The sequence below is a fragment of the Phytophthora parasitica genome (assembly GCF_000247585.1).
Source record: "Phytophthora parasitica INRA-310 unplaced genomic scaffold supercont2.19, whole genome shotgun sequence".
NCBI classification, from domain to species: Eukaryota; Oomycota; class Peronosporomycetes; order Peronosporales; family Peronosporaceae; genus Phytophthora; species Phytophthora nicotianae.
In genome coordinates, this window is record NW_008649005.1 from 114,071 (window position 1) to 139,959 (window position 25,889).

The 25,889-nt window shown below is 52.3% G+C and overlaps 10 protein-coding genes across 14 annotated transcripts; 6 read left to right on the plus strand and 4 right to left on the minus strand.

The window, feature by feature from the left end:
• Positions 1-4: 4 nt before the first annotated feature.
• Positions 5-3,530, minus strand: PPTG_10207. 2 transcript variants are annotated; one of them, XM_008904847.1, is made up of 3 exons: positions 3,293-3,530; positions 1,019-3,215; positions 5-951 (listed from the first exon to the last, which is right to left on the minus strand). In XM_008904847.1, the coding sequence occupies exons 1-2, from the start codon at positions 3,441-3,443 to the stop codon at positions 1,729-1,731; spliced, it is 1,638 nt and encodes a 545-aa protein (XP_008903095.1). In that variant the 5' UTR covers positions 3,444-3,530; the 3' UTR covers positions 5-951; positions 1,019-1,728. The 2 variants fall into 2 exon arrangements, with proteins under 2 accessions (XP_008903095.1, XP_008903094.1); XM_008904846.1 differs by having other exon boundaries at positions 5-3,215.
• PPTG_10206 (hypothetical protein) lies at positions 78-1,767 on the plus strand. Its single transcript, XM_008904845.1, has one exon. The coding sequence runs from the start codon at positions 126-128 to the stop codon at positions 1,545-1,547; it is 1,422 nt and encodes a 473-aa protein (XP_008903093.1). The 5' UTR covers positions 78-125; the 3' UTR covers positions 1,548-1,767.
• Positions 3,531-4,171: 641 nt separating the features above from the next.
• On the plus strand, positions 4,172-6,210 carry PPTG_10208. 2 transcript variants are annotated; one of them, XM_008904849.1, is made up of 3 exons: positions 4,172-4,427; positions 4,496-4,830; positions 4,902-6,210. In XM_008904849.1, exons 2-3 carry the CDS (start codon positions 4,522-4,524, stop codon positions 5,022-5,024), a joined length of 432 nt encoding a protein of 143 aa, XP_008903097.1. In that variant the 5' UTR covers positions 4,172-4,427; positions 4,496-4,521; the 3' UTR covers positions 5,025-6,210. The 2 variants fall into 2 exon arrangements, with proteins under 2 accessions (XP_008903097.1, XP_008903096.1); XM_008904848.1 differs by having other exon boundaries at positions 4,172-4,830.
• PPTG_22569 (hypothetical protein) lies at positions 5,197-5,436 on the minus strand (the record flags this gene model as incomplete). The annotated part of the gene is made up of 1 exon (XM_008905169.1): positions 5,197-5,436. One exon carries the CDS (start codon positions 5,434-5,436, stop codon positions 5,197-5,199), a length of 240 nt encoding a protein of 79 aa, XP_008903417.1.
• PPTG_22570 (hypothetical protein) lies at positions 5,777-6,079 on the minus strand (the record flags this gene model as incomplete). The annotated part of the gene is made up of 1 exon (XM_008905170.1): positions 5,777-6,079. The coding sequence occupies one exon, from the start codon at positions 6,077-6,079 to the stop codon at positions 5,777-5,779; it is 303 nt and encodes a 100-aa protein (XP_008903418.1).
• On the plus strand, positions 6,196-8,866 carry PPTG_10210 (hypothetical protein). Its single transcript, XM_008904850.1, has one exon. It carries the CDS (start codon positions 6,288-6,290, stop codon positions 7,632-7,634), a length of 1,347 nt encoding a protein of 448 aa, XP_008903098.1. The 5' UTR covers positions 6,196-6,287; the 3' UTR covers positions 7,635-8,866.
• Positions 7,302-9,326, minus strand: PPTG_10211 (hypothetical protein). Of its 3 annotated transcripts, XM_008904853.1 has the most exons (9): positions 9,263-9,326; positions 9,051-9,160; positions 8,916-8,985; positions 8,682-8,848; positions 8,506-8,614; positions 8,206-8,435; positions 8,031-8,136; positions 7,930-7,964; positions 7,302-7,862 (listed from the first exon to the last, which is right to left on the minus strand). In XM_008904853.1, exons 1-9 carry the CDS (start codon positions 9,266-9,268, stop codon positions 7,751-7,753), a joined length of 945 nt encoding a protein of 314 aa, XP_008903101.1. In that variant the 5' UTR covers positions 9,269-9,326; the 3' UTR covers positions 7,302-7,750. The 3 variants fall into 3 exon arrangements, with proteins under 3 accessions (XP_008903101.1, XP_008903099.1, XP_008903100.1); XM_008904851.1 differs by having other exon boundaries at positions 7,930-8,136; XM_008904852.1 differs by having other exon boundaries at positions 9,051-9,326.
• Positions 9,327-9,399: 73 nt separating this feature from the next.
• PPTG_10212 (hypothetical protein) lies at positions 9,400-13,102 on the plus strand (the record flags this gene model as incomplete). Its single annotated transcript, XM_008904854.1, has 2 exons — positions 9,400-12,969; positions 13,040-13,102. The coding sequence occupies 2 exons, from the start codon at positions 9,400-9,402 to the stop codon at positions 13,100-13,102; spliced, it is 3,633 nt and encodes a 1,210-aa protein (XP_008903102.1).
• A 180-nt stretch (positions 13,103-13,282) lies between these two features.
• On the plus strand, positions 13,283-24,610 carry PPTG_10213 (hypothetical protein; the record flags this gene model as incomplete). The annotated part of the gene is made up of 2 exons (XM_008904855.1): positions 13,283-15,040; positions 15,200-24,610. The coding sequence occupies 2 exons, from the start codon at positions 13,283-13,285 to the stop codon at positions 24,608-24,610; spliced, it is 11,169 nt and encodes a 3,722-aa protein (XP_008903103.1).
• Positions 24,611-24,810: 200 nt separating this feature from the next.
• On the plus strand, positions 24,811-25,155 carry PPTG_10214 (hypothetical protein; the record flags this gene model as incomplete). Its single annotated transcript, XM_008904856.1, has 1 exon — positions 24,811-25,155. One exon carries the CDS (start codon positions 24,811-24,813, stop codon positions 25,153-25,155), a length of 345 nt encoding a protein of 114 aa, XP_008903104.1.
• Between the last annotated feature and the right edge of the window lie 734 nt (positions 25,156-25,889).

The following is a 25,889-nucleotide window of genomic DNA, read 5'->3' on the forward strand; positions in this document are numbered from 1 at the left end:
TTATGTAGCTTACACCACTTTGAAGTGAACATTCTTTTTCGAAATGGAGGTAATAATAGTACCACATAAATGAAACATTTTCTTCGTGTGCAGTTGGTGTACACTTACGCTTTTGATCTCCCTCGATGGATCGCCGTCGATCTCACCGTGGCAGAAGCCGCTCGCCGCGCCGTCGCACCCCCGAGCGCATCCACAGGCGTCGCAGTCGCAGTCCGAGTCGTAGTAGAAGTCGCAGTGTTGTCGAACGAGCGCCACAGTCTTGGGGAACGAGTAAGGCGTGGGCTACCAGAGACCGACACCGGGAACACTACATACACAGCCCCAGCGCCAGTCCCCAGCGCCATCTGTACCAAAGAGAAAGGAACTTCACCAGCAATGCGCGAAGCTACACCAATAGGCGCAGCAGAAGCCGTAGCATCGATACCAGTCGCAGTCGGGACAGTCGTCGGGACTCGAGATATCGACGCAGCTCCAGTCCCCGTCGTAGGGTTTCTCATACTCGCCAGCGCAGCCCCAGTCTACGACGCCAAAGCCCCAGTCCACCCAGATACAAGAAATATGTCTCGCGTCAACGCAGCAGGAGCCCTTACCGCCGCAGCCCAAGTCCGCATAGACGGAGTCCGACTCCACCTCGCCGCAGCCCAAGTCCAAGGCGCCAGTACAGTCCGAGTCCTCGTCGACGTAGTCCTAGCCCACGGCAGCGAAGTTTTAGTCCACGTGAACGCAGTGCAAGTCCTCGCTGTCGCAGTACTAGTGTGCGTCGGCGTAGTCCTAGCCCACGCCGTGATCGGGCAAGTAGATCGCGGTCGGATTCCCGTTGGTGCCGAATAGAAGACGCGGCTTCGCAATCGGGATCTCCCCGTGGTCCCAGTAGCAGTCGCACTAACGACACGCGGGCAATGAACCCGCCAGTAGCCAAGCAGTCACCGATGTCTTCAGCGAGTACTCCACCTAAGGCAAAAACTGGTCAGTTTAACGATAGCAAGAACGATGTGAAGCACGACGTCAAGGAGGCTACCATGTTGGAAGACAGAAGTGCTGATGAGCAGCGCTTATCAGCCACTGGAAATCATGATGGCCGCAGTAATTCCTATGGCTACAGTCACCAGCACTTGCACAGCCGTCGTCTTTTCCATCCCGATGCGCGCGCTCCTTCGTCCTCCCCAGCACCTCTTGGATTGTCTACCCCAGCGAAATCAGTAACAATCTCGGACCAAGTGACCACTTCATCTCCACGAGTCGACCCAAGTAGTACGTCGACGCCCACACGACCAGCCGATGGCAATGGAAATCACCACGTTGTTGTGAATCCAATCCTGGAGAAGATGCGGGAGGCGCAGCGCGAAAGCCATCGCGCGTACCTGAAGAGCAACAGCGACTACAATCGTGCGGAGATGAAGTATGTGTCGATTGAAGCCGAGCTCCGACTGGCCGAGTTCTGGCTCGAGGTCGTGACGAAGAATCTGGAGGATGTGGGCAAGCGCATCGAAGTGCACGACTGGAACTTCCAGAAGATCACCAACCAGGATGGGGCTGACATAGCGTAAAAGGACAGTAGCAAGGCCAGTTGCTGTTAATAATGATAGCTGTGTTTGTTTTCTTCGTATACAATTAAGAGGAGACTCTCCTCGGGGAGTGGCTAGCTTGGAAGAAACATGCAAGAACACGAAACCAAAAGTTAGGGGAATTTGCTGCATCTTGGCCGCCGTGAGTTGTCGTCTTGTCCTTCTACCGATTCTGCAACACTTCCAGGATGAGATCACGGGACAGACTGGCGAAACCATCGGATTTTGTGACCATGTCGAAGTTCTGCACCATGTACGACAAGCAGATCTCACGCAGTCGGTAGGAATGCAGGTCGTCTGCGGACTGGAAGAGTGCGGCCGCGTTTTCCACGTTGATGTTCTTTTGCACAATAATCTCGCAGAGGCCCTTGAGGCGGTCCAGTGTGTACAGATCGGCGGCGGCGTACAACTCCAACGCCATCTCAGCGCCCACATTGATCGAGTCCACATAAATATACTCCAGTAGCGCCAGGAACACTGGCACTCGGGTATGCATCAGCGGGATCTCTTGCTCATGAGACTCTCGCATGCCGGACGAAAACATGGCACGGAAATGGTCGCTGCGAGCAGCCAAAATGGCTCGATGGGAATGCACAGCACGCCCTTCGATGAGGAAAGTCACGTCCGAGAACTCAGCGCTGTCGATGAGCTGGCGCATGTCACCTACGTACGAAGACGTCAGCATGGAGGCACGTAGCATCGCCACGGGATCCACGAGCGCGACTGTGTGTTCGTTGTAAGACGCTACACTGATCACGCGTTTGCCCTCCAGCACGTCCACTAGCTTCGGTAACGTGACCTTGGTCGTGTCGTTGTGCCCCAACTTACCGTGGTCTCCGTTTCCCCATGTATACACCTCGCCCGTGTCTGTGAGCGCGACTGTATGACTCCATCCACATGTGATCTGCACTACCAGCTTCTCCACGAGACTCTCCACACGCGTAGGCACGGTTTTGTTCACCTTGTCGCCGTGTCCGAGTTGTCCATGCTCGCCCCCACCCCATGTGTAAACTTCTCCTGTTTCCGTAACTGCTGCAGTGTGGAAGCCTCCACAAGCGACTTGTTTGACGCGTTTGCCCGCCAGCGCCTCCACAAAGCGAGCCACGGGTTGGTTTCGCTCTGAATTGTGACCTAGTCGTCCGAATTTGCCCTCTCCAAAGGTAAAAACCTCTCCGAACTCGCTTAGAGCGGCCGTGTGGAAGCCACATGCCGAGATCTGGACGATCGACTTGCCACGAAGCTCTTCAACAGGACACGGCAGGTACTGGTGTCCTTCGGTGTCTCCGTGGCCTGAGACGCCGTTTTCCTTGTCTCCCCATGTGTAAACGTCCTTGTTTTCCAATAGCACGACCGTGTGGCGACTACCGCAGGCCACTTGCCGCACCTGCATGCTCTTAAGCGTCTCCACTAGGAATGGGGTGGAGTGACCCGTCTCGTTACCGTGACCCAGCTTGCCATACATGCCGCCACCCCACGTATACAAGTCGCCTGAGACCGTCACGGCTGCCGTGTGGTAACTGCCGCACGTGACCTGGCGAATGTTCTTGCCACGAAGCTCCTCCACGAGGCGCGGCACGAATTTCCAGCCGTTGTCTCCGTGGCCCAGGCGCCCGTCGTCGCCACGTCCCCATGTGTATACTTCTCCTTCTTCTGCTCGGTACACAGCGGTAAGTTAGTTAAGACTTCATTACCTTGATTGTTGTATGGACGCTTTTACGTTAACGTACCCGTTAGCACGACGGTGTGGCCGCTGCCGCATGCGATCTGCACGATGCGCCGCTCGGCCAGTGCATCGATAGGAACGGGGCGGTGCTGGTCGCTCGTGTCTCCGAGACCCAGCTGGCCGTCTTCGCCGCGGCCCCAGCTATAGACGGTCATGCGCGACGCTTGATCGAAGAAGGCTTCCGTACACGGAGACTGAAGGCGACTGTACGCCTGATTCTTCCTAATGTTCCCCGAGTGTTGTTTGAAAAATCGCGATGATAAGTTGCTCGTAAAAAACGCAAACCTTACAGTAAGTTTGCTGCCGAATCAGATCCGGTCTGACTCTGATAAGTATCAGTTAAATGTGGCAAACATGCGGGTTAAGTACCCGTTAAGAACCGGCAGGCGGATTATTTTTTTCGGGGACCCACATCTTGGTTTCAGTATGCCCTCTAAAATAAAATCTCAAACATCGACGCGGGACCCCGCATCGATTTGTGTATCAGCCAATCAGCGCCGGCTGTGCACATATCAAATTAAAAAGGTAAATCCTTTCATAATTGATCAATTTGTGACGATCTAATCGATTTGTGACTAGCCAATCACCGTGCACTTGGATTATAAAAGGACATTTATCAGACAGAATCTGATTCGGCAAAGCTATTGCTTTGCCGTTGGATGGCATTCAGACGAAAAAAACCCATTAAAATATTAATGGGTTTTTTTCGTCTGAATGGCATCCCAGCCAATCAACATGCGTGACGACGAGATTTTAGAACTAAGTTATTATGGTTGCATTTCCTGGCCAATCAGAATGCGTGACGACGTAGTACTAAAGAAAAGTACTACAAATGTAATATTAATATTAATACTTTCCCCTTTTCGTGACCGAATTCTCAAAGGGGATAAACCCCCCTTTGAGAATTCGGTCACGAAAAAGGAGGACAACTGCGGCCATGGCTGAGCCCAAGCAAGCAACGCACCCGTGACAGGCGTGTTCTTCTACGTGCCCAACCTCATCGGCTACACGCGCGTCGTGCTGTCGCTCTACAGCTTGGCGGTGGCACTCACGGACTACAAGGCCAGCGTGCTGTGCTACGCGCTCAGCTTCAGCTTTCGACTACTTCGACGGCTTCTTCGCGCGCCTCTGCGACCAATGTACAGTCGCGTTAAGCCTTGTGGGAGAACGCAGGACGCTTCTAACCCGTATTGTATTGCTACTACAGGCTCGACGTTCGGCGCTGTGCTGGATATGGTCACGGATCGCTGCTCGACCGCCGGGCTGCTCGTGGTGCTGTCCCACTTGTACCCGCAGTACATGTTAGTCTTCATGTACCTGCTGATCCTCGACTTCTCCAGCCACTGGTACCACATGTACTCGAGTCGTGGCCACCACAAGGTGGTCGCGGCCGAGCGCAACTTCCTGCTGCGATTCTACTACGGCTGCTACCCGTTCTTCGGCTTCTGCTGCGTGGGTACTGAGCTGTTCTACATCCTGCTCTACGTGCTTCACTTCGACCCCACGCTGCTGATTCCATTCATCAACGTCCCCGTCATGCAGGTGCGTTGCCAATTCTACGTTGTGTCGGTTGCAATAGTGCTGACACATTCGTCTTGTTGTTTTCGCTTTAGCTGTGCTACTACGTGTGCCTGCCCGCCTGCGTGTGCAAGAACATCACCAACGTGGCGCAGCTGTGCAGTGCCGCCTACTCGGTTGCGGCTGAGGATGTGGCACTCGCCAACAAGGCCAAGTAGAGTTGGGATCCTAAGCAATAGGGGCGCAAGGAGAGAGAGCTTGCCCACGTATAGTCAAGTCGTCACTGTCCCATGAGTGCATGCAGCAGATAGCAGGACGTCTGTGAGTGAGAGAAATATGAGGCAGATGCAAAAAAAAAAGCTATGGTGTTGAGATCGCCAGCGCTCTTGGCTATTCTGCCTCCTTCTCTTCAGACTCGCGCGGATACAAGATATCATAGTGTCCCGGTCTATACAGTAGCGTGATTGACACAGGCTCTTGCTGCGTGGTTGACTCCACTGTGGGTGAACACACGTAGCTCTGCAGATCCTCCCCAGGTCCGGCACTTCCGTCCAGATACTCAATCTTGACCCCGACTTGGAGCGCCTCTGTCAATGCTGCAATTTGGGGCTGGTCGCACTCCTTCCCCATAGGCTCCACCTAACCAAACAGCAACTCGTTAGTTCTCTTCCTCATCCCTTAACAATCGGCAGTCTGCAGCGCAGAACTGTGCCACCGTTTGGCCCGGATACAGACCGTCAATGAAAGGCTGGAAGGTCTCTGCGTTCTTCTTCATGTACCCGGCGGTGAGCAGCCGCATGTACCAGACCAAGTACTCGGATTCTCTCCCTCTGTCTGGAAATCTTGTACTAGCTCCGCGTGCGAACGTGTCTCCATGGCTGCTAAGTAGTCCACGAACGTCTCCCAGAATGCGTCGATGGCCACGTCACTGTATCCGATAGCCATCAGTTCGCTCTTGCTCATCTGGATCTTATCCTGAATGCGACTGCGTAGTGCTGCGTTGCTGTCCTCGCCCCAGCACCTCCAGTCGGCAATAGCTGCTCGCATAGTGCGAAGATGAAGCCCCGGAAGAAGCAGTTGCCATCTCCGCGAACGCGTCGAAGCGCCTCATAGCGCGCGTTTTTAGTGAATCGATGCCTTGCATGAAGTTGGGGTTCGCATTGCCCACGTATTCGGCCTTGAGGCACAGCACCGACATGCGGTCCGACAGCAGCGGGCCTACGGGCCAGTCCGGCTCCGTCGATTCATCGATGTCAAAGAGCAGTGGATTCATCCCAGGTTTTGTCGAGACTGTTCAGCTCTCGGGTGTCATTTACGTTTCGCTGTCTTTTTTAAACTTTGTTGTCTCTCGTGCGGGTTGTATTTCATTTTCAAGGGGATTTTTCTGATCCACATTTATGTCCCAAAACTTCAGCTTGGGATGATCTTTTGGTGGTTTCTCAAGTTACACTGGAGCTCTGGTGCTACTTTGCTTCAACCTGATGGCTGGAAACAGGATCGCAACAAGCGGATCGGTCGATACCGCTCGCTGGCACGCGAAGCTGGCTGCACTGTTAGCGGCTTCAGGCAAGTATGCCAGTGCAGCAGCTCACTATCGACGGGCGCTACGTATTCTGGAAGAGGTGACGGTTGCCGATTACAATCCTGAAGACGACATGCAGAGGTTGAAGTGGCGACTCCAGTGGCTGTTCGAGCTCGCTGCTACGGAGGCCAAGCGTGGACAACACCAGGATGCCATCGCTTTGTATCAAGAGATCTTGCAGACGGAGCCTGAGTGCGTCGAGGTGCAGGTCAATCTAGCGGCACAACTGGCCATTTTAGACGCGAGTCGTCTGGAGGAGGCACTGGAGCTCTGCATGCAGGCTCTAGCGCTGCGTCCGGACTTTGCAGAGGCGCACTACAATCGAAATATGCTACTGCGGAAACTCGGGCGACAGAGTGAGGCTGTTTGTGTGTATTGGTGGTATCTGACACGTGATATTGGTGCAGATATTGTTAAGGAGAGCATGCCCGGCGAACTGGCCCGAGCAGTCTTGTCTTTTAATGGAGTGAACCAAGAGCTACGGACGGATAGACTCAACTGTGATGACAGTGAGAAGATTTTATGCAATCAAGCGAGCGAAGGCAATGGAGTCACTGTTGTTTGTATCAAGTGGGGCTCCAAGTATGGGGTTGAGTACGTTAACAGGCTCTACAATTCCGTCATGCGCTATTGTGGAGCACTGCACGTGGCATTCGTCTGTCTGACCGACAATGCCGAGGGCATCGACCATCATGAGAATTTAACGATTCTGGCATTAGATGGAGGCTGGAAAGGATGGTGGAACAAATGCCAACTATTCTCCAGTGCGATGACTGCAAAATTTCGATCGCTAGGCCACTCGCGATGCCTGTATTTGGATCTCGACACTGTTGTCGTAGGCGATCTGGTTGAACTGTTCATGTGGTCGCCTCCGTCGGGAGTTCTGGGTTTGCTAAAGACGGATCAAATGGCAAATGAACAGCGTCAAGGTGGGTATAACAGTAGCATCATGGCATGGCGTATTGATAACCACGCACGTGCAGCATCACTTCAGTTCCTGTACCGCTTTCTTCACGCTCATTTTGGCGTTATCAACAAGTATATCTACAAGTTCGATCACTGGCTTGAGATGGCCAACGCATACGCATGCTATCTAGAGGACGTGTTTCCTGAACAAATTGTTGAGTATCGTAGTCTCGATGTAGAGGCTGTATCACCGCCTCCAAACGCAACGATTGTGTGCTTTCCACTCCTACCAAAGCCACACAGTGCTACCGCAACCTGGGTAGCACAGTATTGGGTATAATGAAAGTCCAAACGCATATCCAAGTGTATAACCAGGCAAACCGCATGGATTGGACCTGTCGGGTGTCTGTCTAACCATCGCCGCCATCCTCTCTAGGTAGCAGCGTTGAACATTCTTTAATTCTCGTCGTCGCGAACTTCCACAGACAATAATGACGAAGCACCAGTATCGTCTCGGGCGTGAGCAAGCTTCGCCAGCTTCTCATCCAGAGCCTTCATCGCACGAGCTCTACGGAAGACATCAGCTTTGTTAGACCACTGAAAGAAAAGAGATCTTCATGTGATGGTGCACCCACTTTCGGCGTTCAGCAATCGGGTCATTCTTGATTTCCTGCAGAATTCGCACAATATCCACCATTAAAAAATATCCTAGGACGACTGCTGTCGTCGAACGTACCGTGAGGATCGGAAGCATCTTGGGCTTCTGGGCTGCGCGCTTCTTAAAGAATCCGCAGAGCTTGACCACGCTGAAGCAGAAGTTGGCGAGCGGGCTTACAAGTGGTCTGTTAAGGCATGACGTAGTACAATTAGCAATTTTTTAAGCGATAAATCTACAGCTCAGCGATACGTACATGCAAAAGTCAGGAAGTAGCACAACCAGCGCGAACTCATCCGACACATCGCCAACGGTCTGGTCACGGTTCTTGTTCAGGAAGCGGAGGTAGTACCAACCAAAGTAACCACCGAGCACCGAGAATGGTCCAGCACTCACGAGCATCAAGCTAACTGCCGGGACAGCAGTAAAGGCCATACCAGCCATCGTGCAGAAGCAAAAAACAATGCATGCTACCAGCGGGTAGAACTGACAGACAGAATTCACAATAGTTAGCGCATGACAGAGCTATCCGAATCGAACAGTACGAGCAATGTACACGAAGCGGGACGCCAGGGAACAGGGGAGCTGTCGCAAACGGCGTCGGCTTCATGTAGGCCACCAGCAGCGCCGCGATTCCACCCGTAAATCCTGAAAAGCTCGCCTCCCTACATCAGCAACATGCCGTCAGATACAGGAATCATGCTGGAGGATACACCTGCAAGGATCTCGTACAGGTAGATGGGGTTTCGGAAGATAATATAGAGGATGAAGAGGTTGACAAACATCACCACTGCCGCTGCCGTATTGGCGAACAGCAGCAATCGCACGAGGTTAAGAGCACCAAGATCAGGCTCCACCCGCTTGGCCAAACCGAAGGCTAATGGCAAAACGAACACCAGCTGCAGTGATAGACGCTCGAGTTAGCATTAAAATCATGGTCTTGTTTATGCGAGCCTAGCAGCTCACCTGTACGATGTACGGGTGGTAGAAGCCCGCAGTGAGGTAGACCCACGGACGAATGTGGCGTAGAATGACACTATTCACATCACTCCATTAAAAAAGAGGCCTTTATCTACACAGTAGCAATTGCGGTTCACTTACTCTGCAACGGACAGCGCTAGTATGCCGCCTTTCTCCTCTGCAGGCGTGAACATGGCGCCTACGAGCCACAGCAGCACCATAGACAGCACCAAACCGACGGAGACTGGGAGCTGCTCAGCATTGACCGAAGAACGTCCCAGAATCACTCAGTTAGCGCCTCATAGAGGATAACCTCTCAATAGAGACCACAGACACCAGACAGAGCCACGCACCCGCATGAGTCACGTAGCCACGTAGCAGAAGTCTCCAATTTCGTATTTTATTCTTCAATCGTATCGAACTTAAATGAGAACCTTCACTTTCGTACTTAGCCAGTCGATTCCGCGCGCACTTCAAAAAGCGCACAGAGATGCAGGACGAGCCTCCGCCGCCTCCGCCGCCGCCTCCTGTGGATACGCGCAGCCGCTCGCTGTCCTCCAAGTCGGCGACGTCTGGTCCTCTGCGTGCTGGAGGCCGTGCTCCGACCTTCAGCGAGTTACGCGGCGGCGGTGTCTCGACCCGCTCTTCGTCTCTTCATGTAGAGCTCAAGGACGACGACCCGCTGTCGCCCAGGACGCGTCTGGAGATAGAGAAGCAGCGCCAGGCGATGAGCAAGACCTCAGCCACCTCGCCAGGTCTCAATACAAGCACCGCCAATACAAGCAATACGACACCCACAAACCACAGCAGCACACGCAGCACTCCACGGTCCTCCTCTTTCTACAGCGTCAGCAGCAATAGCGTCGAGTTCGCACCCAATGGCGGCCGCTTTGATTTACAAGCGCAACATTTGAATCCGAGTAGCCAGTTATCCCCACACCGAGCCATGCTAAGTCGCGTCGACAGTTTGCTGGGCTCACAGGCTTCCAGTGACCCATCGCCTGCTGCGTCGTCTCAGTACGGAGGTGCGAGCTTCGTGGCGACTCACTCCATGTATTCAGCGTCGAGCACTAGCACGTTGCCATCCTTGGCAGCCTCGACACGGACTTCCCATCGAGAACGAAGCGAGGAGCAAAGAGAACCTTCGAGCTGTGGAGCAGAGATCCTCTACAACTCACCTATCAGACTGCGACTAAGCAGTCGCCAGTGTCTGAGGATATCGGCAGTCAAGGATGGTAACTATCAGTCTCAAACGTCGTCGCACTTGCCGCCGAGACCGACAGGATCAGGTACAGGAACAGGTGGATCAGCCGGGATTGCACGTACTTTACGACCGTCGACTATTGTGCAGATTGACGTGAGTGGCGATGGATTGGATGGCGACGACGATCAGATTTTCGTGCTGCAAAACACGACGCTACGTTCGGACTGTGGAGAAGTTCATTATTCGGATATTGTGTCGTTATACTGCGTCGGAGGGAGCTGCAAAGGACAGTTTTTGTCGGTGGATCCAGCTACGCAGAGTTTAACCACGAAGAAAGGGCCAGTAATTTCCAACAGCGAAAAGTGGAGACTTGTGAATCCTATTGAAGGTCGTGAGGATTATCCTGTTAATAACCAAGATACGTTCCAGTCCGTGGACGCTGCTAGCAGACTGTGGGGGCAGCAGAAAGCGGTTGCAACGAGCGACAGTGTGGTGTTTAAGATGAATACAGCTGAACTCTATCTTTCTGTACGCCCCGATCGATATGGCCAGGATGATTCAGCAGGCGCTCACACCCCGTCAGTTGTTCTGAGCAAGGAAAATGATGGCATTAATGATACTATGCAAGTGTGGAAGATCACCAAGTCGAACTTGCCATACGACCCGGAATGGAATCGAGAACGCCCTTATCTCACCGGTGAGGCTTTTGTACAGCCGCAAGCCAAGCGACACCACGCGGCAGATGATGGCGATTTGAACCTGCCCCCGTTGTCTACGTACCCTCCTTCAGTACAAGAATCCATTATTGTGGACGACTTGTTATACGTCCTGTTGGGAGTGGAAGGCCGTTATATTAAACTAGCTGTCACCGAAACTCGTCGTGTTGATGCCGCAAGATCAACGCGTGCGTTCAAGTTCGGATTGAACCAACCTGGTATGGATCCGTCCCTCCTGACGTTGGCATCACGGTGTCTACCCCTGGGCGAGTTCTACCTGAAACTAACACTCTACATTGAGCAGTTCTCTCGATATGAGTATGGCCAAGTGAGCCACGCATTTTGCGCAGCACTGAAAACGTTGGTGAAGGAGTATAAAATCATGGTTGGACAGCTGGAACACTTAACGAGGAGTACAGACGGAGCAGCTCCGTTCACCATTCAGAAGCTGTGGTACAACGTACAGCCAAGCTTGAGGACGTTGGAGATGCTAAGTTTGCTGGTGGACGGCTGTCGTAAAACTATCGGTGGCGGATCGCTACTTTCTGAGATTCAGCGAAGCATGTCGTCGCTGGCAGGTGATTCCAATGCACGCAAGGTGTTCTCATTCCTCATGGAGCGCGCCAGTGTGCCATATTTAAAGATGGTAGAACGATGGATATACCACGGAGATCTTGTGGATCCATACGATGAATTTATGATTCGGCGAGATGATCAAGTAAGCAAAGAGGACGTGCAAGATAACCCATACTCGACATACTGGCAGAGTCGCTACACTATACGCTCTTCGCAAGTCCCGCTGTTCCTTTCCCGGGTCGCACAGAAAATCCTGACCGCTGGCAAGTACCTCAATGTCTTCCGTACGTGCAGTCGTCAGGTGGACTGTCCGTTCGCAGGGGAGATAGTCTTCTCTTCGAGTGAATCAGTATACGAAGAGCTGATTGACAAGGCGCACGGTTTTGCTAGTCGCGTGCTGTTAGACCTGTTCGTGCGGGAGAACGACCTCCAGAACCGACTGATCTCATTAAAGCACTATTTCCTGATGGATCAAGGTGATTTCTTTGTCGATTTTATGGACATCGCTGAAGTCGAGCTCAAGCTTCGAGCTGACAAACTGTCGTTACCGCGTCTGGAATCGTTGCTGCACCTGTCGCTTCAAACGTCTACATGCTCGTCAGATCCATACAAGGATGACTTACAGTGCTTCCTGTCGCCACACAACCTCATCTCCCACATGGAAGCAATCCACCAACGCGCTCAAAAAGGCCCCAGAGATTCACTGACAACGTTCGAGTCGTCATCAATTGGTCACCCCGGTTATAAAGTCATTGATGCATTCACGCTCGACTACAACGTCAAGTGGCCGTTGTCACTCGTGATCTCGTGCGGTGCGTTGACCAAGTATCAGATGATATTCCGCCACATTTTCTTTTGCAAACACGTGGAACGCCAGCTCTGTGACGCCTGGATGAACCACCAGGCGACCAAAGAGCTGTCCCTACGTGCTGCGCTTGGACCGTCGTTCTGTCTACGACAGAGAATGCTGCACTTCCAGCAGAACTTCGTGTACTACATGATGTTTGAGGTGATTTCGCCTCGTTGGCACGATTTCCAGCAGCAGCTAGCAAGTGCAGGGACTGTGGACGACATTTTGGAGTTCCAGGGCGAATTTCTGGATATTTGTCTGAAGGAGTGCTTGCTAACGGACCCGGACCTGTTGCGCGTCCTTACGAGGCTCATGATGGTGTGCATGACCTTCGCCAACAGCATCGAGAGCTACACACGGCCATATTTCCTGGATGAAGAGACCATTAAGGCCGAACGCGAAGCTGAGCGGGATCGACGAGCTGAGAAGAAGGCGCGTGAAGAGGCGGAAGTCGCTCTGGCGAGCTACCAGCGTCAGAAGGGAACGTTCGGCGGCAAGAAGAGAGGTAGCGTGCTGAAACGTAGGCAGTCCTCGCAGGTTGACATGCGACGAACTCGTATTAGAGAGCTGTCGGACGATGTGAAGCGTGCGCTGACGGAGCGTGAAGGCGACGAGGAAAACCCTTTCGTGAGAATGACGAACGACCTAGAGAACCAGTTTGACTCGCTGCTGGGCGAGTTCATGCAGCAATTGCTGCGGCGGTCGCTTTTACAGGTACAGGAGATCCTTACCTTGCTGATGGTTATTTTCTTCTGACTGTTACCTGTTGTGTCGTGCTTGGCAGCAAAACTCACATCTGTCGAACCTGTGCACAAGACTTGACTACAACGGCTTCTACACCAAGTAACAACAGGCAGCGTCAAGTGGCGACAAGCACGTCAAAAGCAAAGGATCGTGACGTTTTGTTGCGAACGGTCGCGTCCGAAGATCCTGAATCAAATCTTTATTTGCAGCACGTTTGGTGTGGACTCCTGATGTGCAAGTGACTGACTGACTGACTGACCAGAGTTGCTCGCTGTTGGCTGTGATGACAGGATGCAGGCGTGTCCAGTTTACGTGTGTGCTGCTCGTCGCCGTTTACTTGCTCCTGCTGGGAGTATCGGCGAAGCAACTGACGGTCCTTGTGCAGCCTCTCACATCCATAGCAGGAGAACCGCTGTCTGTGCAGCCAGTGCTGGCACTGACCGACGACAACGGCAACATTCTCACTGCCGAGAATGACGGCTCAGTGACTGTAAGTATCGGCAACAACCCGTCTAGATTCGCAATTATTTATCCCGTGGGAAGCGCGTTCACTTTCGAAAACGGTATTGCGCGTTGTTCAGGACTGTACATTAACGAGGCAAATGTGGGCTTCACTCTCGTATTCTCGTCTTATTATCATGGCGTGCGGACAGAAACATCGTCGTTTGATGTCGTCGTGGGTCCCAGGTACAGGCTTGCGATTCTTGCAGATATCAGTACGGCCTATGGTGGCACACCGTTCTTGCCGCAGCCAACTGCTGGAGTGGTGGACAAGGGCGGCAATGTTGTGACGACAGTAACAGAGGGCTCTGTGCGAATTGCGATCGAAGTGAATCCTGTTGGAGGTATCCTGCAGCCGGCAGCCCTGCTGAACGTATCGATTGTCGGCGGCATCGCTCGATTCCGTGGTGCATTTATTGACGTTGCGGGGTCGCCGTACAAACTGCGTTATACGACGGATCTGGTGCTTGAAGGCGGGAGTACAGTGGTCACCAACCCTTTCACTGTTGCGGCAGGTGAGTGCAGTAGGCTTCAGTTCAACACTTCACTAGGAAAGGCAACCGGTGGCAAGGCATTTCTTATTCAGCCTGTGCTCAAGCTTCTCGACTCCGGTGGTAACGTTCTCGAGGCGGATAGTTCAAGCAAAGTTCGCGTGGCTATTGTTGCTAACCCGTCGCGTGGAATACTTACGCCAGCTGATGGACTCATTGTTAGAGTACAGAAGGGAGTGGCGACGTTCCGCAGCCTAAAAATCGACAAAGCTGGGAATGGATACTCGTTGCGCTTTACGCTATACACTAAGGTGCCAGGCAAGAACACGTGGAAGAAAACGACCATTTCTCAGGTTTCAGACACATTTGACATTCTCACGGGCAACCCTGTGGCGTTACTCTTGCAGCGCAATCTTTCTGATGGTGTTCTGGATGGCCAGCCGAACGAAATCCAACCCATCGTGGCGCTACTCGATTCTGGTGGTAACGTGGTTTCTTCACTTGAGACAGGAGCCGTCACGGCAGCTCTGGTCTCCAGCGCCTCAGTGAGTTCCAGTATCGTTGTTGATACCTCAGCAGCTTCCCTACTGACCGTTGGGAATATACGCGCGTTGATCAGCTCAACGTATCCGATGCCCTACGGTGTCGGCGCGCGTGTCTCGATTCAAGTGACGTTCTCGGATGAGGTTTCAATCAAGGGTGCACCGACACTGGAGCTGGCATCTTCGGTCAATGGAGCTGGAGCGAATGGCAAAGCTGTAGCTGTCGCAACAACTACTGTATGGTCCAGTACTTACGTGTTCGAGTATGAAGTCGTGGCCACAGACAACACTCCGGACTTGGAATACACATCTACGATATCTCTGTCGTTGGATGGAGGACAGATCACGGACCGAAACGGTAAAACTCCGATCCTCACGCTGCCGGCACTAGGCAGCACAAATTCTCTTGCTGGGACTAGCGCGGTAGTGATCGAGACGACAGCTCCAGTGATCACATCCGTGTCATGTCCGACCCCAGGAGACGGCGAATACGGCACAGGACAACAGGTCAATTTGAACGTGCAGTTTTCGCAGCCTGTGTCAGTGTATGGCAGCCCGCTGTTGCCAGTGGCGCTTACGTCCGTCGGTGGCACAGGGGGGACGCGTAACGCAGTTTTTTCCAGCGGAAACAACACTAACATTTTGGTTTTCATTTACACTGTTCAGAATGGTGACGCGACAGTGAAGTTGGACGTGACAGCGAGTATTAACGTAAATGGTGGCTTCATCAAGCATTTCTCTCACCGTCCGACCACCGATGCGGTCTTGTCAATGACAGCGGTGCCCGTCAAGCTTTCCAGTGCAAACAATATCGTCATTGACACCGCCATCCCAACCATTGACGCGACGGTGGGCGTGACAAGTGCCACCAGCAACGGCATCTACGCTCCTGGAGACGAGATCAAGATTTTGGTCACATTTACCAAACCAGTCAGCGTGACAGGATACCCACGTATTTTTCTCGAGACTGGACCGATCAAGCGTCCTGCTGGTTATACAACAGGTAGTGGCTCGAAAGTGCTGATATTTGTCTATCGAGTCTCAGCAGGCGACACTGCAGGAAGCGGTTTCCTGAATTACCGGGGAGATCAGGCACTTCGTCTGAACGGTGGCACTATCACTCGTTCGCTTGTAGGATCCACGGGGACAATAGGAGTTTCTGCTGTACTATCGTTGGCGGATGCTACAAGTTCAGGCAAGGCCCTGGCGAACAATGCTCAGTTGACCATCGATGGGCTTCCTCCGACTGTTACAAGGATTTCTGTATCATCCGCGCCCTCTACGACCGTCACACGCGGTGATGAAGTTGTGATCGGCATCAGCTTCTCGGCTCTAGTGACTGTGGACACAACGAAAGGCACGCCTACACTGCTAATGGATGTTGGATCCTACAATCGCCAGGCTGTGTACAAGTCAGGCAATGGAAGCCTGTCTTTACTTTTCTCTTACATTGTGAGTTTGGGGGACACCGCCCCCAACGGAGTGAACTATCGTTCGAGATCGGCTTTGGTGCTTAATGGTGCGACGATCCGGCGAACTTCGAGCTCTCCCACGCTGGATGCGTACTTGACGCTGCCAGATCCGCCATCTTTGAGCCCCCAGATCATTGTGGATCGAGCATTGTCATTTGTGACAACAATAACGAAGTTGGCAGCCGACGTGTCCACAGGGTCGTATGGAACGAAGCAGATTATCACTTTGTCTCTCACATTTTCGGACGAGGTTGCGCTGTCGGGAAGTACGCCACCAGCGCTGAAGATTAACACGGGCAGCATCGTGCCATACGCTTCTGGCAGCTCCTCGAGAACACTGGTATTCCTCTATATCGTAAAGGATGGGGAAACCATCTCTGGACTAGACAAGTTTGATGATAGCGCAGTGATATGCACAGCACCGAGCTGCGAGATCATCAATTACAACGCGCAAAGTGCAGATCTGTCGCTTACAGGCATCAGTTTAGTGCCTGCAAACATTGTGATCGATACAAGTGCCCCGCAAGTTTTAAGCGTCTATACGGTTACAACAGCTCCTACGGTTAATGGTGGCTCGTTTGTTGTTGGAGATGTGATTGAAATCATTATCAAGATGGATTTGGAAGTGTTCATCGAGCCGCCACCAAGTACATACCCAGAAAAGGCTCCTGTGCTGTTACTTAACACTATGAAGGGTGGGAAACCTGTCTTGTGCCAAGGTTACGCGAATAACGACCGACATCTACTGCTATTCAAGTATACCGTGGAACCAGGCGATGTGGCTACTGATCTTATGTACATCGACCAGAGCGCGTTGACGCTCAATAGTGGCCAATCTTCCATTAAGAGATTCTCGACTACACCCATGACAAATGCGGTGCTGACGCTCCCTGTTCCGACGTCACTTGGAGTGTCATTGAACGTGAATGGGAATAAGATCCCTACCGTCCTGAGTGTTTCGTCACCCGCTGCGAACGGGGTCTATCGTTGTGGAGATCAAATCGCACTCACAGTGTCTTTCAGCCAACACGTCGTAGTGAAGGGAGCTCCTTTCCTCTGGTTAGATATGGGAGCGGTGCCACGCAAGGCGATGTATAGCTCTGGTAGCGGTAGTACTGTGCTCACATTCATCTACACGGTTCAAGAGGGAGATTACTCTGTGCATATGGAATATGTGGATCACCACTCGCTTGACTCGACGATTAGTTTGAATGATACGACTCCGACCGCGATCCTACATCTGTCTACGAACCCAACGACGCTGGCAGATGTCAATCTCCCATACCCGTTTACTCAAGGCAGTCTCAGCTACAACAAGAATCTTCAAGTGAACGGCCGCAAGCCCAGCATTGTATCGACAAACTTCGTGTCTCCTGACGGTCTCTACAAAGTCTCGGATACAGTGGTAATAGAGGTGACGTTTAGCGCTTGTGTGGTGATCGATAGAGGCCCACTGGGTACACAAGGCCCAACGCCAAGACTACGATTTCAGCCAAGTCCGGTTTCGTCATTGTCAACGTCTGCGGCTACTACGATCACGCGATATGGTGTCTACGTGAGTGGTAATTCCAGTTCGGCGTTGCGGTTTGAATACACCATTAAGACAGGAGACACCGCACTTGCTTTGGACTACGCTGGCACGGCTGCTCTGGAGCTCAACGGTGCTCGGATTTTAACGTGCACAGCCAATGCAAACGTTGCGCCAACGCAAAGCGTGGATCTCCATTTGAATCCTCCTGGCGGACGACTACTTGGTGATACAGTCAAGCCTGTGGTTTTCGGGAGAGCGACTTTCACAGATCTCGTTGTGGATCGTCTTGGATTTGACTACAGGGTCAACTTTAGTGCACTATACAACCAAACAGCGCTTGAAACCAGCGCATATTTCGACATGCTTTCTTCCGCGGTCTATGGATTACGGAGTTCGCCTTACGCGAGTGGAGATCGTTTAGGCTCCAGCGTTGACGTGGATGGCGATACACTCGTGCTTGGTGGGCCTGGTGCAAGTCAGCCCGTTGCCGCTGTTCAGATCGTGACGGCTTTGGGTGATGCAGAAACCTTCGTCAACGAAATTCAGGTTCTTCAGACCACAGCGAAGCAGCAACCAGCGGTGCAGATTCTGACAAGCACGGCTGCCCCTGGAGAGACCATCGGTGGCTTTTTTTATCTGAAACTTGGATTTATCGGACCAACCCGCCGTCTCCCATTCAATGCTGACTCCACTCAAATGAGTGTAGCCTTGGAATTGGATTTGGGATTTGGTCTTCAGACAATCAGCGTGACGCGAGAGCCAAACACGTACTGTGCTTGCAGTAATGGATACGTGTGGCATATTACGTTCCTTTACGCCGAAGGCCCCCTTGACGCATTGACAGTGACGAGCAGCAGTCAGCTAACAGGAAGATCAGCGTCTATTGGAGACGGCAGAGGAGGGTCAGCAGCAGTGATTTCGGTGCCTTCCACTACGCTCGGGGGTACCATGACGCTACAACTGGGCAATTTTATCACGCGGAACATCAAGTACAATGTTGAAGAAGCAGAGCTAACGACCATTTTGACACAGGATTTACACTTGAATGTCTGGAGTATATCGCGATCTTCACCAAGCGCGATGGAAACGTATACGTGGAGTGTTACGTTCACGGCGAGTGATACACTTTACAATGTCCTCCAGCTATTGCCACAGGGTGTGTTATTGACTGGATATGGTGCGGATTTGACGGTACGCACAGAGCGTGACGGTCAGGGTCGTTTGTCTGGGTTCTTCAGACTCCAGTTCCGCACGGATATCTTCCCAAACGATGAGACCGATGATATTCCTGTGGGTGCGAGTGATCATGACGTTGAAGTGACGCTGGAGAAATTGGTGTCAGTGAATGATGTCACTGTCCGCCGTACTAACGCTATGAATATTTATGGTGGATACTCCTGGACAGTCACATTTGTGCAAGTAAATGCCAAGAACGACTATGGGCCTGTGATAGACACATCGGGGAATTTACCTGCACTTGTGCCTGTCATTACCAAGCTGAAAGGCACAAACGCTCGTGTTGTGGTCCAAGTTGGTGGTTACGAGCCGTCGGCACTGACGGCTGATAGTTCAAGCACCAACGCTGGACTGCCTGGTGGATCAGCTGGCATGGTGGCAGTTTTCACACGCGGTAATAACGACTGGAAACAACAAGGTGGCACGATCGCAGGACATGATACCCGTGGTGGAGATTTATTTGGCTCCAGTGTGAGTCTGCAGGGTAACACGCTGCTTGTAGGCGCACCTGCTGCAGCAATCTTCGGTGATTTTGAGAAGCAATCACTGTTGTGTGATGCGGATGGAGGATATTTGCGCATTCTTTTCAATGGGAAGGCATCGAATCCAGTTGCATTCGATGCCAATATGCAAGAACTGCAGTCTGCTATCGCTACAGTGATGTCGGTTGATTATGGCGAGGTTCAAGTCGATACTTCCTTCACTAAGTTGTGTTCGGGGGTCGAGATCGGACTTACCTTACGGGCAGGTGATCATGGAGATGACTCAGGTAATATTCCCGACCTGGTCGTTGACTCAAGTGCATTGACCAAAGGTGCTGGCACTGGAAGTGCTCTAATGCATGAGTATTCCGCGGGTACGTTTCGGAGCGATGGGTCGAGTGCCAAGGGACTTCGATGCGGCGCTGCCTACATCTTCGCACGAGACAAGAAGCTAAGCACTTGGTCGGAGTATACAAAACTCTCCCCACCGGCTGCTCAAGTCGACGATATACGTGAATATGGTGGCGCAGTTGCGCTCTCCGACCCATTCGCAGTTGTGGGAGCTCCTGGAGCTTATAACGAAGAAGGGCGCGTCTTCGTTTATCAGTTCAATGGAGTCGATAAGTGGCTACTCTTTCAAATGCTCAGCGCTGCACCTAACGTGATCACGAGTGGCGACCGATTTGGAGAATCTGTGGCGATTTCAGGGACTATAACAACTACCGTGGTTGTTGGAGCCCCTGGTTACGCTTCCAGTAGTGGAGCTGTCTTCGTGTTTGATCTGGTTGGCGGATATTTCCAAAGTCGCCAAATGCTGATGCAAGTCTTCCCTGAAATGCAGCCAGGAGATCGCTTTGGAAATGCCTTGGACCTGGATATGATCTCTACATACACGCTGGTTGTTGGATCACATCGACATACGTATCGCCGGGACGGCGCAGTTGATGCAGGGGAAAGTGGTTTGGTACTCGTGTTCGTTCGACGCAGCAGCAATGACATTTTCTTCGTGCTGCAACAAACTCTTTACGCGTCGGATATGCATGCACGTGATCGATTTGGAACAAGCGTTGCGGTGGCAAAAGATAGCATTATTGTCGGTGCTCATGAGCTCTACGAGGGTGAACGAACAATACGGAAGGCAGTGCAAGCTCTCACTACTAGCGTCTTGGCGACTGCAAACGTGATTCAAGGCGGCTCATTCACGCTAAGCTACCTACGATCCAACGCTGGAGAGGACCCAACAAAAGTGACGACTATTAAACGAGTGGAGACACGAGCAATTGCGTACGACATCAGCTCGTCTGGACTTCAGGCCATCTTGGAAAAGTATTTTGACTTGACGAACGTTATTGTACGCCGTGATGGCCCAAGCGCGTCTAAGGGATATACGTGGTACTTGACTTTTGCTGGAAGTTCTGGCGAGATGCCGCTGCTAGAGGCTGACAACACGCAGCTTAAGGGAGGCGAAGTAACTGTGAAGTGGATCAACCACTTGGCACCTGTGTTGCGTGGAAGTGCATACGTTTTCACTCGCGATGGCAATGGGAAATGGACTGAACAGGCATCGTTTTTCCCGCGCAAGAAACAGTATTTCGCTTGGTTTGGATCGGCAGTTGCCGTCCACAAACGTACCGCTGTCATAGGAGCGCCCAACTTGGATACGTACGTGTCAGGAATAAATTCTGGAGGTGCATTCGTTGCGGACCTAGGAATCATGTCTCTGCGCTTCTCGGCCAAGACATATAACGTGCTTGAAGGAGACAGTTTGGACGTCACTGTACAGCGTTGCAGTCGCTTGGGAGGATTTTGTGCGGTGGACGTATCTGTTGCCCCTCAGCTTTACATCGAGTACGACACAGGAGATGCTTTCTCTGACCGACAGCCTGCTTCAACGTACGTCGCCATTATTCCTTACATCGGTCCGTACAGAAAGTTGTCGAGTCTCGACGCAAGCGGCAAGCAAGGATCTCCATCCGTGTTCTTCACGAAAGATGTTATGGGTCAAGAGCCTTTCCCGCAGGTGGGGAATGGACGATGGCTCGCAGCTGATGCTGTTGGTACAGCCAATGGTAGAAACCAGTTCTATGGCAGTAGCGAGCGACGATCACTCTGGGTGGACGCAGTATTTGACTACGCTGGCACGTCTGACTACTCGTCAAGCTCGGGAGAGCTCTTCTTTGACGGCATGGACGACCTAACACATACGTTTACTGTACAAACAACAAGTGACTTCGTGGTGGAGAACCCTGATGAGACTGTGATGATGCGTTTATCGCTGCCTGGTATTTGGCCAAGCGTGACTGGAGACTTGTGGTCAACACTTACTATCAAGGATAACGGAGATGGTGGAAGTGGTGCGCGCTCGTATCTGGCGCATTTAAACCCAGAGCCATCGTCAGCCCAAGCACGAAGTGATTTCAGCAGCTCTGTTAGCATCTTCAATGCTGGTAGTGTAGCTGCTGTCGGTTCTCCGTTAGAGAAAAACAACGCTGGTGTTAAATGCGGGGCTGTGCATTTCTTCGTCCGTCGAAGCGGATTCTGGGAGCGCGATGCCACCGTTTTTCCGTCTGATTGTGTCCCTGGTATGCTGTTTGGAACTTCTGTGGCGATCGATGGGAGTCTGGGTCCGGTTCGAGCTATCGTCGGTGCTCCAGGTGCTGACGCTGCGTACGTTTATCTCTATCGAAGAGACGGATTAACGTCAGCAGCTAGGTGGATGGAGGAGACACGGCTTGATGAACCCACACTAGCTACAGACGACATTAACCACAATTACGCAGGGTCGAATGCTGTGACAATATTCGGTGATATCGCAGTCGTGGGAGCTTCTGGATTGGAGAGAGTGTATGTTTATCATCGAGGTGTGGATGGTTTGTGGAAACTCGTGTCGACTCTGCGCGCCAGTGACCGTGTGCAGTATCAGATTCTCGAGCGTACTGTTGAACAAGCGTACGCGTTTGGACATGCCTTGGATATGGATAAACGAACAATTATCGTCGGAGCTCCGTTCTCTGACGCTGGTGTCTTTAATGCGCAACAATACCACAGCGCAGACTTTGATCGTCGATACTTCGCGAAAGGTGCTGCTTACGTCTTCCACCTCGAGGCTCAGGAGCAACGAATTATGTTGCGCACCAGCACTCCACTTATCAGTGGCTCTTTCCGTTTATCAGCAACTCGACGTGGCATTACTGGAATCACACGCGCAATCAGCTACAGCGCTACGGCGGCAGAAGTCAAGGCTGCACTGGAAGGAACAAACGGCCAAGACGGTGATGGATCGACGATCGAGGCATTGGGATTCAGACTCCTGGAGGTTGGACGCACTGGATCAATCGATCAGGGTTTCACGTGGAGTGTAACATTCATCGGAGAAATAGTGACGGTGCCAGTGATGACAGCTTCGTGGTTCGGATATGGATGTTCTACGTGCAAGCCCTTCAGCAGCACTTACATCCTTGATCCAACTCGACAGATATTGATTACCGAGGTGGTTGCGATCGGCAGTGGATGGAAGCAACAAGTTCGGCTGACGGCTCCAGACGGCAACCCGGGCGATCAATTCGGTCTTAGTGTTGGGCTAAGCGGTGAGCAGGCGATCGTGGGTGCCGCTGGTTCGAGTGCGTTAACGACTACGACATGGGATTTCGAGACAGGAGACCTAACAGGCTGGCTGACGACGGGAACAGCTTTCGATCAGCAGCCCACGTACGGTGATAATAGCTATGGACGCGTCAATTCTTACCGGCCAAGTCCGTTTATCGGTGCGTCGCCGCCAGGTCAGCGTGCTAACCATGAAGGTCGCTACTGGGTGGGCACATTTGAGGCTCGTCCTGGAGCAGGGAAGGCAACGACTGCGGCACAAATGTCAGCTCAGTTGTGTGCATTCGCCAACGACGAGTTGTGTCGTGCTCCAAATTACAAGTTGCCGAGTGCGAGTGCCTCAGTGGGCACCACGCAAGGAGATGGACCGCAGGGCACTCTCACATCTCTACCGTTTACAGTCGAGGGACAGTGGATGTCGTTCCGAGTAGGTGGAGGCTGCGATATCCGAGTTGTGTACGTGGAGCTGCTAATCGATGGCCAGCCCGCAGCAGTTTCTGAATCGGTGGCAGCTGAACAGGTCGCTGTGGAAGTCACGGCGGACGGGACGACTGATACTTCGACAAACGATGTTCGACCAGTTACTGCGACTGCAAAGCTTCGAGCTACAGGTCGATGTCGGGAAACGATGCAAAAAGTTACGTGGGACTTGAGCGCATTCGAGAATCGGACGGCACAGATTCGAGTCGTGGATGCCTCCAGTAATCCCGTTTGGGGCCACATCAACTTCGACGACGTCCGCTTCTCGTGGGGAGCTACACGTGTGGCGCAGACGTCAACATCGAAGGCTGGTGCAGCCTACACATTCCGTCGTCGTGCACCAGGAACGCAATTCCCCACTGCTAAATGTGAGGGAATAAACCGATGGACTTGTGAGTGGGAATTCCAGGCACGATTAGCTGCCAGTGACAAACGCAGTGAAGATCTCTTCGGATCGAGTGTTGCAGTAGACGACATCTTGGGTGTAGCAGTGGTTGCGGCACCTGGGCAACGAGGCGTCGACGCCAATAACACGATCGATCGTGTGTTGAGTGATGGCCTTGACATCAACAAGGAAGGACTCGGAGCGATGGAACAAGTGGGAAGTCTCTACGTGTTTCGACGTGCTGATGAAGTACGTGACGGTGCTGGTGTGTTGCTACGTACACCCAAATGGACGTCCAAGGAAGTCTTGAAGCTGCAGTATCCGCAGAAACAGCGCCAGTCTCGCTTTGGAGCTGTAATCGACTTGGACGGCAGTGACTTAATCGTAGGCGCGCCTGGAATCTCGATATCTCCGGTGCTACCACAATCTGGTCGTGCGTTTGCCTACGATTTGGCTGTTGCGGGTGTAAAGTTCACCAACTCGTGGTTCGCTTGTGTCGAGGGGAATGCTGATGGTCTCGTTGGGTTAACATTGTCACGCTCTGCAGCGACCAGCAACTTGACTCGACCACTGACTGTCGGATACGCCACTGAGGATCGCTCTGCTGTTGGGGTGGACGCGTTGAAGTTCGCAGCGTGCATGAAAGTGCCGTCGACTCAGCGTAAAGATTGTGGGGACTACCAACAGACTGCAGGTGAGGCGACGTTCGCTGCTGGAGAAACTTCCAAATTGGTGACAATTCCCATAATGGAGGACATGTGTCTGGAGCAATGGGAGAAGCATTTTGTCGTGAGACTGCAAGTTCCTGGTGGAGAACCTTTGCTGGGAGAGGATTTTATCGCGCGAGTTAGAATAGATGACGACGACTTTACCGGCGAGCCATGTTGATGGAAGTAAACAAATATCTCAAAACTACGGATCGTAAACAATAAAATGAATGGCTTCTGTCCGTCTCTGTGAACAAGTGGGTGTGAAGCCAGTGCAGTTTTCAGTCCAGAAGAAGAAAAGTTGGGTGAATTTCACCGTCGTGTGGAGATCGTGCCGCAGTTTAAGATCACCCACCTCGTTGATAATTGTAAAGGTTGCAGATGGGCTTGCAGTGTTCCAAGGCATCTTCGACGGAGTTCAAAGCGAAACCAAGTGAATTGCCGGAGAAGGAGCTTGGGCCGATCGACTTGTGCTCACGTCTGAACACGAGCCTGCCCATCGGCACTCGGCATCGGACTCCTCTCAAGAAATTCTCCAACTGCTTTTCGAGCGTGGAGGCTGTGAACTGGATGCTGGAGCACAAGCAGGCGAGGGACAAGAATGAGGCTGTGCGGAAGTGCCAGACGCTGCTCCGTCGACGCCTCCTTGAGCAGGTTGATGGACCTGCCGAGTTCGAGTACGACGCCAAGCGGTTCTATCGCTTCAAGCCTGCTGAGGCGTGTTGAGTTTAGTTTAGTTGCCGAAAACTACGTTCTTAAAGCAACAGAAAAATGTATTACTTAATGAGTATTGGTTAAGCCTCGACTAAGTTGCCTACGTTGAAGATGTTGAAGTTGTTGTGATCGTTCCGTCGCCCTTGGGTGGGACCATCGAGCCGACGTCGATTGTCATGGAGTGGAAACACTCACGTCTCGACATTGTAGCTAATGACGCTCATTCAAAGTAACTGACGCTCGGCATTATCTCTCTGCTGGGGGAAGACTCGCTGATCACGATGTAGAGGAATTTCACTGAACTACGTGAGCTAATAAGAAGCGGTCGAGCTCTCTGCCTACAACAACTGGTAGGCTACAAGTAACGTGGTGGACCAGGTGAGCGCATACTCACACGCCACAACTCCGGGCCGTGAACAACAAGCATGAGAAAGGTTTTCAAGGCTGCAAGTAGTTTGAAGCACTTTTAATTGGCACAGACCTTGCTGGGATAGTCCAACGATTGCTGAAATCGCTGCATTGGATTGCATATGTGTATGGGCTTATCCTCGACGCTAGCCCTATCAAGATAAGCCCGGCTGGGGCAGATCTCGCAGGCGAGCGCAGCCATATTCCTAAAGAGCGGCGATCTTATCTCCACAGCAAGATAAATGCACAATGCGGGGGTGGCTCCAAACGCTCGTTTCGAGTCGGGAGCATGACAGCGATAGCCACCCACTCGAAATACAGCGAAGTGGCTCCGCCTT

Excerpts from the sequence above, each read along its gene's own strand:
- PPTG_10210 (XM_008904850.1), top strand. The coding sequence starts at position 6,288 with ATGGCTGGAAACAGGATCGCAACAAGCGGATCGGTCGATACCGCTCGC.
- PPTG_10211 (XM_008904851.1), bottom strand. Across the intron at positions 8,986-9,050 it reads CTAGCGCTGTCCGTTGCAGA|TGTCATTCTACGCCACATTC; the intron begins GTAAGTGAACCG and ends TGATGTGAATAG. Across the intron at positions 8,849-8,915 it reads ACCACCCGTACATCGTACAG|CTGGTGTTCGTTTTGCCATT; the intron begins GTGAGCTGCTAG and ends CTATCACTGCAG.
- PPTG_10208 (XM_008904848.1), top strand. The coding sequence starts at position 4,426 with ATGTACAGTCGCGTTAAGCCTTGTGGGAGAACGCAGGACGCTTCTAAC. Across the intron at positions 4,831-4,901 it reads TCAACGTCCCCGTCATGCAG|CTGTGCTACTACGTGTGCCT; the intron begins GTGCGTTGCCAA and ends TTTTCGCTTTAG.
- PPTG_10207 (XM_008904847.1), bottom strand. The coding sequence starts at position 3,443 with ATGACCGTCTATAGCTGGGGCCGCGGCGAAGACGGCCAGCTGGGTCTC. Across the intron at positions 3,216-3,292 it reads CCACACCGTCGTGCTAACGG|AAGAAGGAGAAGTATACACA; the intron begins GTACGTTAACGT and ends TGTACCGAGCAG.
- PPTG_10206 (XM_008904845.1), top strand. The coding sequence starts at position 126 with ATGGATCGCCGTCGATCTCACCGTGGCAGAAGCCGCTCGCCGCGCCGT.